At 40.2% G+C, this 14,235-nt stretch overlaps 2 protein-coding genes across 3 annotated transcripts; both read left to right on the forward strand.

Annotated features, from left to right (window-relative positions):
* The first annotated feature begins 1,141 nt into the window (after positions 1-1,141).
* On the forward strand, positions 1,142-7,405 carry LOC140768071 (probable phospholipid-transporting ATPase 4). Of its 2 annotated transcripts, XM_073108160.1 has the most exons (13): positions 1,142-3,309; positions 3,402-3,512; positions 3,696-3,972; positions 4,046-4,134; positions 4,243-4,330; positions 4,406-4,645; positions 4,725-4,850; positions 5,000-5,098; positions 5,237-5,428; positions 5,630-5,705; positions 5,775-6,304; positions 6,785-6,855; positions 6,963-7,405. In XM_073108160.1, the coding sequence occupies exons 1-11, from the start codon at positions 1,502-1,504 to the stop codon at positions 6,290-6,292; spliced, it is 3,624 nt and encodes a 1,207-aa protein (XP_072964261.1). In that variant the 5' UTR covers positions 1,142-1,501; the 3' UTR covers positions 6,293-6,304; positions 6,785-6,855; positions 6,963-7,405. The 2 variants fall into 2 exon arrangements, with proteins under 2 accessions (XP_072964261.1, XP_072964260.1); XM_073108159.1 differs by lacking the exons at positions 6,785-6,855; positions 6,963-7,405 and having other exon boundaries at positions 5,630-6,777.
* Positions 7,406-9,780: 2,375 nt separating this feature from the next.
* LOC140768871 (protein indeterminate-domain 7-like) lies at positions 9,781-13,292 on the forward strand. Its single transcript, XM_073109321.1, has 4 exons — positions 9,781-10,591; positions 10,687-11,083; positions 11,496-12,439; positions 12,880-13,292. Exons 1-3 carry the CDS (start codon positions 10,396-10,398, stop codon positions 12,421-12,423), a joined length of 1,521 nt encoding a protein of 506 aa, XP_072965422.1. The 5' UTR covers positions 9,781-10,395; the 3' UTR covers positions 12,424-12,439; positions 12,880-13,292.
* The last annotated feature ends 943 nt before the right edge of the window (positions 13,293-14,235 follow it).

The following is a 14,235-nucleotide window of genomic DNA, read 5'->3' on the forward strand; positions in this document are numbered from 1 at the left end:
TCATGGCTTACTCCCTACTCCTTCAGCAGTCCAAAGTGCTTGTCAACTCACACTCAAGGCTTATGATTAGTCCATTCCTTCTGCCTCTTTTTGTTTGTTACCACAAGCAAAGCCTTAGTACTCTCACACAATATGGCCCTGTTTTCATGCATGGGTGCTTGGGGAATTTAAGAAGTAGCAATTCTTAGGCTGTCTCCCTAGACTGCAGAGCTACCTCAAACAGAAATTTCCAGCTCTGGCAGAGGGGGGAGGAAACCTCCCAAATGAACCCATCAGAAGTTCATGCATGGAAACCTGAGAACATCTGGTTGGTTTGGAGCCACATGTATTATTTACTTAGCAGTCAGTCAGTCACTCACCTCAATTCCCAACAACTTTTGCGGAGTATTAAATTCACACCTATCTTCATCATCACTGACATTGTCTCTCACTCTATCTTGGCTTGATTTAGAAACTTAAAAGGTGATTAACTCTGGTGACCCAAGTGAAAAATTTCACAAGAATCTAGTAGTTTATACTGAGTTCTGTAGCAGGGCTAGTTCCAATAACTTTCCGTTGTATTGACCTGTGGATTACAGAGTGTCCTTTTGCCTCACCTCGGCAACAAGGATCTGAAAGTGACCAAATTTAATTGACATGAGAAGTGACTGCACCAAGGCAAAGAGCATCAATGGTGTGACGTTAATCTTTCCAGGAGCTCTCAAATCTACCTCACGTATTAAAAAATTCTGAATCAGGCGCCAACTAATGGGATTTTTTGCATATTACCACCTACATTCCGGATTATTGCATCAGAAACCTACTCGCTTTAACACATTTACATATCAACGCCTACCTTTCTCCAAATACGTAAAAGGGAGGAAGTATTTTACTATTTTAGTATAAGGGTTAAATGTAGGCGGTGATGTGCAAAAATGAATAACCGTTCACGCCTGTAGTTTGACGGACAGTTGTCAGAGGGCGGTCCGACCGCTGGCTCACTCCCCCTGTGCTGCCACGTGCCACGTTAGTTTAGCACACCAAGTTAGGAACCGGGAACCGGGAACCGATCAAGTATTTGGCGTCCAACACCGAGCATTTAAAAACCGAGAGGAAGCCCGCAAATTACTGTCGTTCTTCTCTCTCTCTCGTCTGCGGCAAATCAAGGAGAAGCCTTCTCCCGTGCGCAAATCTTGACGGTGATCGGACGGTCCCTCGGGATTCCTCCTTGTCGTCCTCTTCTTCGAGTTTTTTTTTTTTTCCTTAATATCGATTTAGTTTTAGCTTCTCGATTTCTGGAGGTTTTTCCTACAATGCCTCATGGATTCAGCTCAAGTATCGCAATCCCAATTTATCTACCATTTTGCAGATAAGCTCTTGAATTCTTGATTAGATAACACAGTGCATTTGTGTTCGAAGCTTGATTCTTCCATCGATTCGATGATGGAGTAGGTGGTGATATTCTCATCTAGAGATCAAGAAACCCTAATACAAGAGAGGAGAGAGCGAGAGAGAGAGAGAGATGGTACGTGACGGGAGGAGAAGGGAGCGGCTGCGGTGGAGCAAGCTCTACTCCTTCTCTTGTATCAAACCTAGCGTCGTCTTGGACACCGAGGCCCCCAACTCCCTCAGCGGTCCGGGCTTCTCCCGCCTCGTCCACTGCAATCAACCCAAAGCCCATACCAAGAAGTCCCTCAATTACCCCTCCAATTACATCTCCACAACCAAGTACAACATCATCACCTTCCTCCCCAAAGCCATCTTTGAGCAATTCCGGCGCGTCGCCAATCTCTACTTTCTGCTAACCGCCATCCTTTCGCTGACCCCGGTCGCGCCATTCTCTGCGGTGAGCATGATCGCCCCTCTGGCGTTCGTCATTGGGCTCAGTATGGCGAAGGAGGCGTTGGAGGATTGGCGGAGGTTTGTGCAGGATATGAAGGTCAATGCCCGGAAGGTTGGCGTTCATAAAGGTGACGGAAGGTTTGGTTACAAGCATTGGCATAAGATTCGCGTGGGGAATGTGGTGAAAGTGGAGAAAGATCATTTCTTTCCTGCTGATTTGCTTCTTTTGTCCTCGAGCTATGAGGATGGGATTTGCTATGTCGAGACGATGAATTTGGATGGTGAGACGAACTTGAAGGTCAAGAGATCACTGGAGATAACCCTGCCTTTAGATGAAGACGAGGCTTTCAGGGATTTTACGGCCACCATACGTTGTGAAGACCCGAATCCTGATCTTTATACTTTTGTCGGAAATTTTGAGTACGATCGGCAGGTTTACGCCCTCGACCCGAACCAGATACTCCTCAGAGATTCAAAGCTCAGGAACACTTCTTATGTCTATGGAGCGGTTATCTTCACTGGTCATGACAGCAAAGTTATGCAGAATGCGACCAAATCACCGTCTAAGAGAAGCAGAATTGAAAGGAAGATGGACCGGATAATATACATTCTCTTTACTCTTCTTGTGTTAATGTCGCTTCTCAGCTCCATTTGTTTTGCAGCGCGGACGGACTTGGAGATGCCAGACTGGTGGTATTTGCAACCAGAGAACACCACAAACTTGTATGACCCATCAAAGCCTACGACTTCTGGCATTTTCCATCTGGTCACAGCGCTAATTCTTTATGGATATCTGATACCTATCTCACTCTATGTCTCAATTGAAGTGGTCAAAGTTTTGCAAGCCATGTTTATCAACCATGATCTCCATATGTATGACGGGGACACAGGAATTCCTGCTGAAGCCCGGACCTCAAACTTAAACGAGGAACTTGGCCAAGTCCATACAATATTGTCTGATAAAACAGGCACCCTGACATGCAATCAGATGGATTTCTTGAAGTGTTCTATTGCAGGAGTTACATACGGTCTCCGGGCTAGTGAAGTTGAAATAGCTGCAGCGAAGCAGATGGCTTCTACATTTCCAGATGAAAATAGCATCAATCATTATCTGTTGGAGAATAATGGGGGTGATTTTGAGTCAGCAGAAATTGAATTGGATGGTGGGATTACTTTCGCTGTTGAGAAAGCACGAAAGACAATGATTAAAGGTTTCAGCTTTGAAGATGACCGCCTCATGCAAGGAAACTGGACAAAGGAGCCCAATGCTGCTACCATTCTAATGTTCTTCAGAATACTCTCTCTTTGTCATACGGCAATTCCAGAACTAAACAAGCAAACTGGTGGCATTAGTTATGAAGCAGAATCACCCGATGAAGGGGCTTTCCTAGTTGCAGCCAGGGAATTCGGATTCGAGTTCTGTAAGAGAACTCAATCAAGTGTCTTAGTCCGAGAAAGATATTCTTTGCCTGAGAAACCAGTAGAAAGGTCATAGAACAATCACCATAGAATCACGATTACTCGTACTTCATGCTCTTCAGAGTAGCAAGACTTTAACTTTTGAGATGATTTGTCTATAGGGAGTTCAAGATTCTCAATCTATTGGAATTTAGCAGCAAAAGGAAGAGAATGTCGGTAATTGTGCGGGATGAAGCTGGGCAAATTGTTCTTCTGTGCAAAGGAGCGGATAGGTACGATTCTGTAATTTCCATATCAGTTGTCTGCAGTAATTGTCTTCACTGATAAATCTGCTTCATTTCTAACCAATTCTGCTATTAATTCCCTGGATCATCTGAGGAATAGCATTTTATATGTGATCAATCTTGCTTTACTTCCCATGTTTCAATGGCTGAAGAATTTCTTACTGTACGCAGCATCATATTTGATAGACTATCAAAAAATGGAAGAATGTATGAGGATGATACTACTAAGCATCTGAATGAATATGGGGAAGCTGGCTTAAGAACATTGGCACTGGCATACAGAGAGCTTGAGGAATCTGAATACACAACATGGAACATTGAGTTTCTTAAAGCAAAGACAACTATAGGGCCTGACAGAGAAGCCCAGCTCGAGCGACTCTCTGATTGGATAGAGAGGGAACTGATTCTTGTTGGTGCAACTGCTGTGGAAGACAAACTACAAAAAGGAGTAAGATGTTGCCTCCTAGTACTGAACCAATGGTCTTTCATGGTCCTTTGGTTATTTCTTCTTTCATCTTCAGGTTCCTCAATGCATAGATAAATTGGCTCAAGCTGGTCTCAAGATCTGGGTTCTGACAGGTGATAAGATGGAAACTGCCATCAACATAGGGTATGATCGCCATTAGCTTTGCAGAGAAGCTTGTGGACATAAATGGTGTATTCTTCTTGCTAGATGCTAAATCAAGTATCAAATGATAGGCCATTTTATCTTTTGCAGATTTGCATGCAGCTTACTTAGGCAAGGTATGAAACAGATCTGTCTGTCCACAACGAACAGTGACTTGACATCAGAAGATGCAAAGAAGGTAAATTTTGTGAAAGCCATATAATTTCAATTGCTACACCAGGCATGATCTGTACAGTAAGCCTTTTTCTGGTAGGCTTTGCTTTTATCTTTGGCCAATGATCAGGCTGCAAAGGAGAATATTTTGATGCAAATAACTAATGCCTCACAAATGGTCAAGCTGGAAAAGGATCCTTATGCAGCATTTGCTTTAATTATTGATGGAAAAACTTTGACAGTTGCCCTGGAGGATGATATAAAGAATCAGCTTTTGAACCTAGCAATTGATTGTGCTTCTGTCATTTGCTGCCGAGTCTCTCCAAAGCAGAAAGCACTGGTATGATTGTTGTTACGTGCCAAACAATCTCCTGAACTCCACATTATTTTTAGGTCAATCAAATCTTTCTTGGCTTCAGGTTACTCGGCTAGTAAGAGAAGGTACAGGAAAAACCACTTTAGCAATAGGTGATGGAGCAAACGATGTGGGCATGATTCAAGAAGCTGATATTGGTGTTGGTATCAGCGGAGTGGAGGGAATGCAGGTTGGTAGAGTTAGTGCCTTCTGGTCAGCTGTTCTTAATATTCCTTGACATCTGAATCTATTATTGTTTAGTCTGTTTCTGAAGGTTTGTTGCCCGACAGAGACATCATGTAGATAGAACTAGCATACTTATAGCTGTACTTTCTGCAGGCTGTGATGGCTAGTGATTTTTCTATTTCTCAATTTCGGTTTCTTGAGCGGCTTCTTGTTGTACATGGGCACTGGTGCTACAAGAGGATTGCCCAGATGGTATAACTTTGGAGCAGTTCTAGTTTATATGTTCTTCTCATTTGCGTCGTGCTAAAGTAAAGCATGTACCTGTAGGGCGTAGATATATCTGTGATGTATTCTTACTATTACATCTTTCTTTGATTGCATGGCATTCAGATCTGCTATTTTTTCTACAAGAACATAGCCTTTGGCCTCACAATATTCTATTTTGAGGCTTATACTGGCTTCTCTGGGCAATCAATATATGATGATTGGTACATGCTACTTTTCAACGTTGTTCTCACTTCTTTGCCTGTGATATCACTGGGAGTCTTTGAGCAAGATGTTTCTTCTGAAGTCTGTTTGCAGGTGTGCTACTTAAACTTCAGTCTCCTCAAGATTGACATCTGGGTCTATATTGCAGCATCTTCTTTACTAGCTCAGTAGTTTATCAATCAAACAGTTATTTTTGTTTGAATGCATCTGATAGAGACCTTAAATCAGTTATTTTGTATAGCATAACCTTCTATCTTGGTCGGTTAATATGATAGAGCAACCTCTACTCTGCAGTTCCCAGCTTTATATCAGCAAGGACCAAGGAACCTTTTCTTTGACTGGTACAGGATTTTTGGGTGGATGGGAAATGGTCTCTACACATCCATCATGATATTCTTCCTCAACACAAACATTTTCAATGATCAAGCCTTCCGTGCAGGGGGACAGACAGCTGACATGGCTGCTGTTGGAACCACCATGTTCACCTGCATAATCTGGGCTGTCAATGTGCAAATCATGCTTACAATGAGCCATTTCACGTGGATCCAGCATGTTTTTGTTTGGGTCAGCATTGCCGCATGGTATCTTTTCTTGGCTGGTTATGGAATGTCATCACCATTAATATCCGGGAACAACTATAAGATTCTACTGGAGGCCCTTGGACCAGCACCAGTATACTGGGCCGTGACACTTCTAGTTACTGCTGCTTGCAATACCCCATATTTAGCCCATATCTCCTTTCAGAGAGCACGGAATCCACATGACCATCATGTAATTCAGGAGATTAAGTATTATAAGAAGGATGCAGAGGACCAGCATATGTGGAGGAGGGAGAGCTCTAAGGCCAGGCAGGAGACTAAGATTGGTCTTACAGCAAGGGTGGATGCTAAGATCAGGCAGCTGAGGGGAAAGTTGCAGAAGAAAGTGTCGTCTCTAAGCATTCGCACAGCAAGATAACATATGTGTTGGGTATAAGATAAGAGTTGTTATTATCCTACTCTTTTTTTTATTGCGGCCTCATTAGTAGTTTAAGTTCTATTTCCTTTTTACACCTTTCTACCTATTTTTTTCTTATTTTTTATGTGTGTAAGTCTTCATTATCCTCCTAATTATAGAAATTACACATCCAGCCTTGTACAGTCTGTACAGTCATATATGTAGCTTCTTGTTGGTTTTCCAAATAAAAGGGCCTTTTTTCACATTTTGCTGTTCTCCTGATGCATTGACAATAAGATAGGTTGTTTTGGGCTTTGGCTATTATATATTGCACAGGAACTGAATAAAATATTCCTGTAGCTTCCAGAATAAGGGCATTTGGTAATAGAAAATTTGGTTTCAGACGATGATCCTCTAAATTTAAGTTTGATGAACTTACCCCTTTTTCTTTTCTGAGGTGATGTTTAGATGTACTTCCATATTTATTTTACATATTTCTTATTGACTATACAGAGTATGGAGTACACAGGGATGTAACAAAAGATTACATTTGTATTTAAGAAGAAATACGGATCATGGTTAAGGTAAGTGTTTGTCCTCACATATAGTAACTCATTTTACCCAGTGCTACTTTTTCTTTTTCTTTTTTTTTCATTAGAGTGATACTAATTTTGATCTGATGGCGGTCAAGAGAACATGTCCTGCCACAATAGATGAAAAGCTTAATACTCCCACTCAGTGGTGGTTGAAGGAAACCAGCACTTGGGTTTTTTTGGCTGTTGGCTCTGTAGCAACCCTGAGAAGCATAATGATTTTAGACAAAGAGATGACCTTGAATTCTATACCGTGTTCTATACGGTGTTCTGGATATGGTGAACAGTCTGGCTTCCAGAAAAAGACAATTAAAAGACAAAAGAAACTCGATCAGTTCAACCTGTCTTGGAGGTTTTCTGATACTCAATTCACATCAGAGGTGTCTTCGTATTGGCTTCATCTTCATATATGGTAGTGTCTCCCTCTAGTTCTTTCAAGATACCTTTATTCATTCTTGTTTTGCTCCAAATAAAGCAAATAAGCTTGGTTTTTATTATATTTTCCTGAGCTAGTGTCATGCATTCTTGTACTTTAAGATGATTGGGATTATTCATTGGTTAAATAATTTTTTTTATTTCTTTAGTGGAAGAGCCTGGTTCATAAGTGTGCATTCCGAAGCTAAACTTGAAATTATTGAAAACTCGAATGTACTCCTAGTTTAGTTTAGACTTTTAGTATTCCTTATAATATAAAGGATTTTCTCATGGTTGTAGATTATACCTTATATTGGACTGAATGTTGCAATGGCAAATACATTTCCAAGAACATTTGTATTCCCATATCCCTCAAATTTCAGCATGCAGTTTGCTTCCGAAAGTTGGAATCCATCTAAACCAGAGTGATGAGTAAAACAATTGATTGTGCAGAGGTGCCGTGGATGTAAAATTTTCTCTTCCTCTTAGCTCATATTCTGCAAATCCAATTTGATTTCTTAACTGCTAGATAACATGCTTTTCCAACAATATAATGTGCATCTAACTATTGTAAAGCGTTGTTTTCTTCAAGAGTTGACAGTTTTTGTTCCTATTCCAGACATTTTGTACTGTAACATAAGCCTTATGTGCAGGAATTTAGGTAGGTGACCTAGATTAGATTCTTTCTTGCTGAAATATTGCTAGTTATGATGCAACTCCATTTTATTTTTGTACCACATGATAAAATGCAGAGTTCCTTGAAGCACTTGAAATACTAAATAAAAGCAAGGATCCAGATTGCTGAGAAACTTTTGTTGCTTGTTTGGGTAGCTGAAATCTATGTATCATAGCATTCTGAAACAGGGCTGCTGAGTTGATAGAACCAAGTTTTGAATCTTCAAATGAGTTTACATGTAAGTTCTGCACCAATGAACTAATTTTGGTTCTCTAATACCATCCCTCCTGCTTCTAAATCTCTGGGAGTTCAACAATATCACTGCTGTTTATTCTTATCAGCTTTGTAAAGGTCAAAGGGTCTTTCAATTATTCATGTTATACCTTTTACCAGTGATGTGATCAGGTAAATTGACATGATTCAAGATGTCATATACGTGATTGGAAAGAATATTCTAGTGCTTGGTAGAAAATTCTATTCAGTTATAATAATAAAAATCGTACTATTTTTTGTCTAATTAAGATATATCTCTTCTCCACAAGTGACAAGATTCTGAGTCGAGAAGAATTTTTATAGTTGTACACCCACCAGGAAATCAATTCCTTCAAGTAAGTTAATGGCATTTTTGGGGGAATGGAATCACAATACCAACCTTTGGATTCAATCCAAGGATACCTAAATTTCTTTTACTACCTAGTCGTGTATTCTCCCGTAATAATTTATCCCCCCCCCCCCCCAAAAAAAAAAATTTAATTATCACCACGAAAGGATTCGTTTATAAATTACGTTGTGGTTAGATTACACACCCCATTATGAGGAACAATAATAAAAACAAAAGTGGAAGAAGAATGAGATTGAAAATGACAAAATAAATAGAACCTTAATGTATAACATTCCTTCCTTGGGTTGCAAGGAAAGAAGGCCACCCCTATGAAGTCACTTCGATGTCCGCATACTTTATTCTTTTCTTTCCCCTCGACACCATGTTTTTTTAAAAAAATAAATAAATAAAATCCTTTGATGTAACCATCAATTTATTCTAATATAAAATATTAAAGAGTTTACACCATAAATTGCAATAAAAGAGAAAAGAAATGAAGAAAGAGAGATCCAAACAAGACATGAGGTTGTCAGCTGTGAATTCCATCAATGACCAATCATTTTAATGTAAATGCTAAAAGCTGTCCCTTTGCTTTACCTTTCTTTATCCCCGTGAGAAAATCAAGAGCCCATCATTCCTCTGAAATCATACTGCCCTTTTAAGACAAAGTTATGAACACTAATTTAATGCCTTACCTAAAAAATGGTACATTCAGCTGATACCAAAACCCAGCAGCAGCAGCAGCAGCAGCAAAGAGATGCTGGTCCTCCACAACAATGTACTTGTTTCTTCTTTAATAATTTAACGTTCTCAAGGTTATAAGTTTGATGATCATAAAAATTTCATCTATAACCATTGCATGATTGTATGAAAAGCTACTGTGTGAAAGGCCATTATTTCTCTCATGAGTGTTGTAAAGTATGTGAACATAGCCTCAAAGTTATATAAGGCGCATTTGAGATGTTAAAAAGGTATATATATATATATATATATATGTGTGTGTGTGTGTGTGTGTGTGTGTGTGTGTGTGTGTGTGTGTGTGTGTGTGTGTGTTAAAAAGGAGGTTGATGAAGAGCGAAGAAGGAATTTCTAGAAAAATGCGTAGGAACCAAAGGAAAAAGACAGAAAGTGCAATACGTCAGAGTAGGCAGTAGGGTGAAATGGGTGGAGGATTACTCACTTCCTTTGCTTCCCTCATCCACATTACCCACATTCCACATTCACCTCTCTCTCTCTCTCTCTCTCTCTCTCTCTCTCTCTCTCTCTCTCTCTCTCTCTCTCCTTTTCTCTTCTCTCTCTACTTCTCTATCTGCCTTCCTTCCTTTGAAGCTTTTCTTTTTTTTGGTGACTTTATATTTTTCATCTTCGCTTGTGTTCTTAGCACTTCTTAGGTGGGGTTATTGTTTTCATAATTTCCAAATTTTAATCTCTTTTGGGTACTAAGTTCTTGATGCTTTTATGGAGGAAAGCATACGGAGCTATTGATGTTGTCCCTTGTTCTTCGTCTTGTTTGATATAATTGCTTCTTCTTTCTTGTGTTAATGATTGGAAATCTATCTTTCTTTCCTCTTGCAAAAGTAAAGAGAATTCTTTCTTGATCAAGGTGCTACTTTTATGTAGAAGTATGTAGGAATATCCTTAGAGAGGCTTCTCTTTTTCTTTTTGGTTAGCTTAGGAATCCATAAACTTTCCAGATCTGCTTTGGGTAGCTCGTAGCTGAGAACCCATCAATCCTTGGCCTTCGATTTTTATCTTTTTTTCTTTTTGTGGTGCCTTCCACTAAAAAATAAGGAGAGAAAAAAAATTAAGAGTAGGAGAAATCAAACATAAGAGCAGTCTAATGATGAAAGGGTTCATAATTCAGCAGCAGCAGCAGCAGCAGAAGCAGCCGCCGCAGCCTGTGGAGGAGAATATGTCTAATCTCACCTCTGCCTCTGGGGAAGCAAGTGTCTCTTCCAACCAGCAATCCTCCTTTGTCTCCCCAAACCCAAACCCAAACCCAGTGAAGAAAAAGAGGAACCTCCCAGGAAATCCAGGTACAATTCTTAACCAAACAAAATAAATTCTTCTCAAAAAAAGAAAAAGAAAAAGATCCAATCTTTTTCCTCCTTGTTTGGTTTGGATCTATCAGACCCAGATGCTGAGGTGATAGCACTATCACCCAAGACACTGATGGCCACCAACAGGTTTGTGTGTGAGATCTGCAACAAGGGGTTCCAAAGGGATCAGAACCTGCAGCTTCACAGGAGAGGCCACAACCTGCCATGGAAGCTGAAGCAAAGGAGTAGCAAGGAGGTGAGGAAGAAGGTGTACATCTGCCCAGAGGTGAGCTGTGTGCACAACCACCCTTCCAGGGCACTTGGGGACCTCACTGGGATCAAGAAGCACTTCAGCAGGAAGCATGGGGAGAAGAAGTGGAAGTGTGACAAGTGCTCCAAGAAGTATGCTGTGCAATCTGATTGGAAAGCCCACTCCAAGATCTGTGGCACAAGGGAATACAGATGTGACTGTGGAACCCTATTCTCAAGGTAAATAACCAAAATACTTTGGAACAAACAAGCATTTAAAGTATATATGTTCACTAGGAACTCCCAAAGTTGCATTCTTTTTTGGTGAGTGGAAACTATAGTAAAGCTTCAGTAAATATTATATTCCTTAGATAACAAAGCTACCTATGGTAGTAGCCATGGCCAAGTTCAATCTGGTTTTGGTCATGGAGGGGAGAACAATAAAAATAGAGAAGAAGAAGAAGAAAAAAAAAATTCACAATTCTTTCAACAAAAAAATTTATATTCTTGCCCTTGGTTTCTTTTTGGAGTTTTCTGTGCTTTTTTTTTTTTGAATCATGACTTGCCCTTGTGATTGCTGTACCTTTGTCTTGCATGTTTGCCTTTTTCCTTGTTGCTCACTGCTTGCTGCCTACTGGCTGTTTGGTCACAGGAGGGATAGCTTTATCACCCACAGAGCCTTCTGTGATGCATTGGCAGAAGAGAGTGCAAGAGCCATAACAGCAAACCCCTTGGCTGCTAATCACCAGCAGGCCCTCCTATTCGCTCAACCCACATCATCCCATGACCCCTCCTCACTTCCAAATGCAAGCTTACAAGCCCAATTCCCTCACCTGATGACGCCTACAGAAGCCAGCACTAACATGGTAGTAGTAGGCAGCCATGGTCTACAAGAGCTCTCACTCAGAAGAGAGCAGCAACCATTCAGCATGAGACAAGATGTCCCCTCATGGCTCAATTGCCAGGGCCCAGCATCTCTTAGCCACCACTTAGACCTCCTCCCTCCTGCTATCTACAACAATACAAGGTTAGGAGAGCAGGAGTACAGCCATGAGAATCCAGCTCCAGCTTTCTCCACTGCTTACCAGGGCTCTACAGCCTCCCCTCACATGTCTGCCACTGCTTTGCTGCAGAAGGCAGCTCAGATGGGTGCAACCTTGAGCAGACCCACAAGCCAAGGGCAGATGGCAACTCACACTAGCAGTACTAATGCTGCTGTAGCCAATAGGACTACTGGGTTTGGTCTTGGCTTGTCTTCACCCCAAGAGATGGCTACTGCTGGTGAGCAGTTTGGACATAATTCAGCATCTCCTCTTCTGCAGGACATGATGGTTAACACTCTCTCCTCAGCTCCTGGCTTTGGTGGGTCTTTTGAGGATGTCATTGCTAGAATCCAAGGGAGGAAGGAGGAAGGAGGAAGTGGTGGTGGTGGTGGTGGAAATGATGGGCTAACAAGAGACTTCTTAGGTCTAAGGGCATTTTCCCACAGGGATATACTTAACATGGCTGGCTTGAATCCTTGCATGAGTTCCTCCTCCTACGAGCAAAACCAACAGAACAAGAAGGCATGGCATGGTTAGCTACTGCCGGGATCTGGTAAGAATGCATGGTTTCCATCTGTGTCTCAAATTTTGATAGGAAAAATCCAATGGTATTTAGTGTTTACAATTCTCTTTATCTAGTCACTTTCTTTCTGAACTGATATAGGTTTCAGTCATAATCTTGAAGTTTCTTTCTTTTTCTTTTTTTTAAATAATCTTAAACTTGCTATGGCATCTTCCACCCCCCAGTTTTTCTTAAAATATTTGTAATAATCCTTTGAAATTAATCAATCTAGTAATGTAGGTGGTCTCTTTTGTAATAACTCTTAATAATGGAAACTGTTGTTTAAACTTAAAAAATATTGGAATAAAATAGTAGAATAAGTCTTTCTTTGGAAAAAAAATATATACTTTTCCCTTTTTTTTTCAGATATGTGGAATATTATCAGACTATTTATATTTGACTAAAATGCCCTTTTAAAATTGAGATTATAGGTGATGGTTGGGAGCTACAAGTGACATGGCAGAGCCTGATGATCAGCACAATGCCGGTGGCTGGCCGGCCTTCATCGTAGACTTTCCGGCAGTCGACACATCTGTAGGGTATTTGAGGCTATTTTAGTCAGAATACAATAATATTCTGAAAATAATTTTCTAAAGTAATGATGGATTATTTTTGCCAATATCTGAGAAAGGGAGGTGTCAACCTGCAAAGATTGTTAATAATGGTTTATTTTATCTTAAGAATGGACAGAAAGAATGCTGGATATATGCTTCTACAAAACAAAAACAAAAATGGTCTAGCTTTAAGTTTATTTTCCCACAAAACTTTATAAGGTTGGCCAATGTAAATTAAAGTTGTATTTCATGAGCTGCAAGAATGATATGTTAGAGCCTTCTTTCATCTATCATAGAATTTCTATTTCTATTTTCATCCTACTAGATCACCTCATAGAAGCAAAAAGGATAGGGTATGAACAACACCAAAGGATGCTAATTATAAATTTTCCTTAGATTCTTGAAATTTGAAATATCTGAGAAAAATATCAAGAGTAATTCAGAACTCTAGCATTTGACCCTTACTATCTTTTTGCTAGCAAATGGGTCAGAGTTGACTATTCATTAACTGGCCTTAAAGTATGTGCAGTATAACCTAAATTTTCTTCATCAAAATTCCATGTAATTGACAGTCTTGTCACAATGCTAAAGAATCATAAAATGTTGAGCATTTCAAAGCTTAGGAGCTCATGAGACAGAGAGAGGGAGAGAGAGAGAGAGATGGAGATGTCTAAAGGAACAAATGGACATGACCCTTTTGATCAAATTAGGCCAGCTTTTTGTTTGTTGTTTAATATGTCAACGGCCCACTGATTAAGACAAGAGAACTTTCTCGGTCAAACACAAGCTTTCAGAGATCATACACACACACATATATATACACACACACACACATATATATATATATATATATATATACATGCATGCAGTACTATCCAGAGGGATAGAGAGAGAGAGAGGAGCAAATATAATAAAAAGTTGTGAAAGAATCTCCTATACTATCATGCAGGCTTTGCTACAATGTACTACTCCATTGTTAACTTCTTGTCACCTCTCTTCCATATATAGATCATATATATATATATATATAGAGAGAGAGAGAGAGAGAGAGAGAGAGAGAGAGGGCTAAAGGAGCAGCCATTACGAGGCATTGCTTCTCTTCCTTCATCGTTAACTGTGAGCTCGCCATGGGGTATCTCAAGAAAGCTAGTGTTGAGAGAGAAAAGGCAAGAGGTTTTAGGCTGGGGGAGATCTAAAGTTTAGCCGTTGACATGGCTGACCCCGGCGAGCTAA

Source organism: Typha angustifolia, chromosome 10 (genome assembly GCF_048772165.1).
Source record: "Typha angustifolia cultivar Huaian chromosome 10, ASM4877216v1, whole genome shotgun sequence".
Classification (NCBI taxonomy): Eukaryota; Viridiplantae; Streptophyta; class Magnoliopsida; order Poales; family Typhaceae; genus Typha; species Typha angustifolia.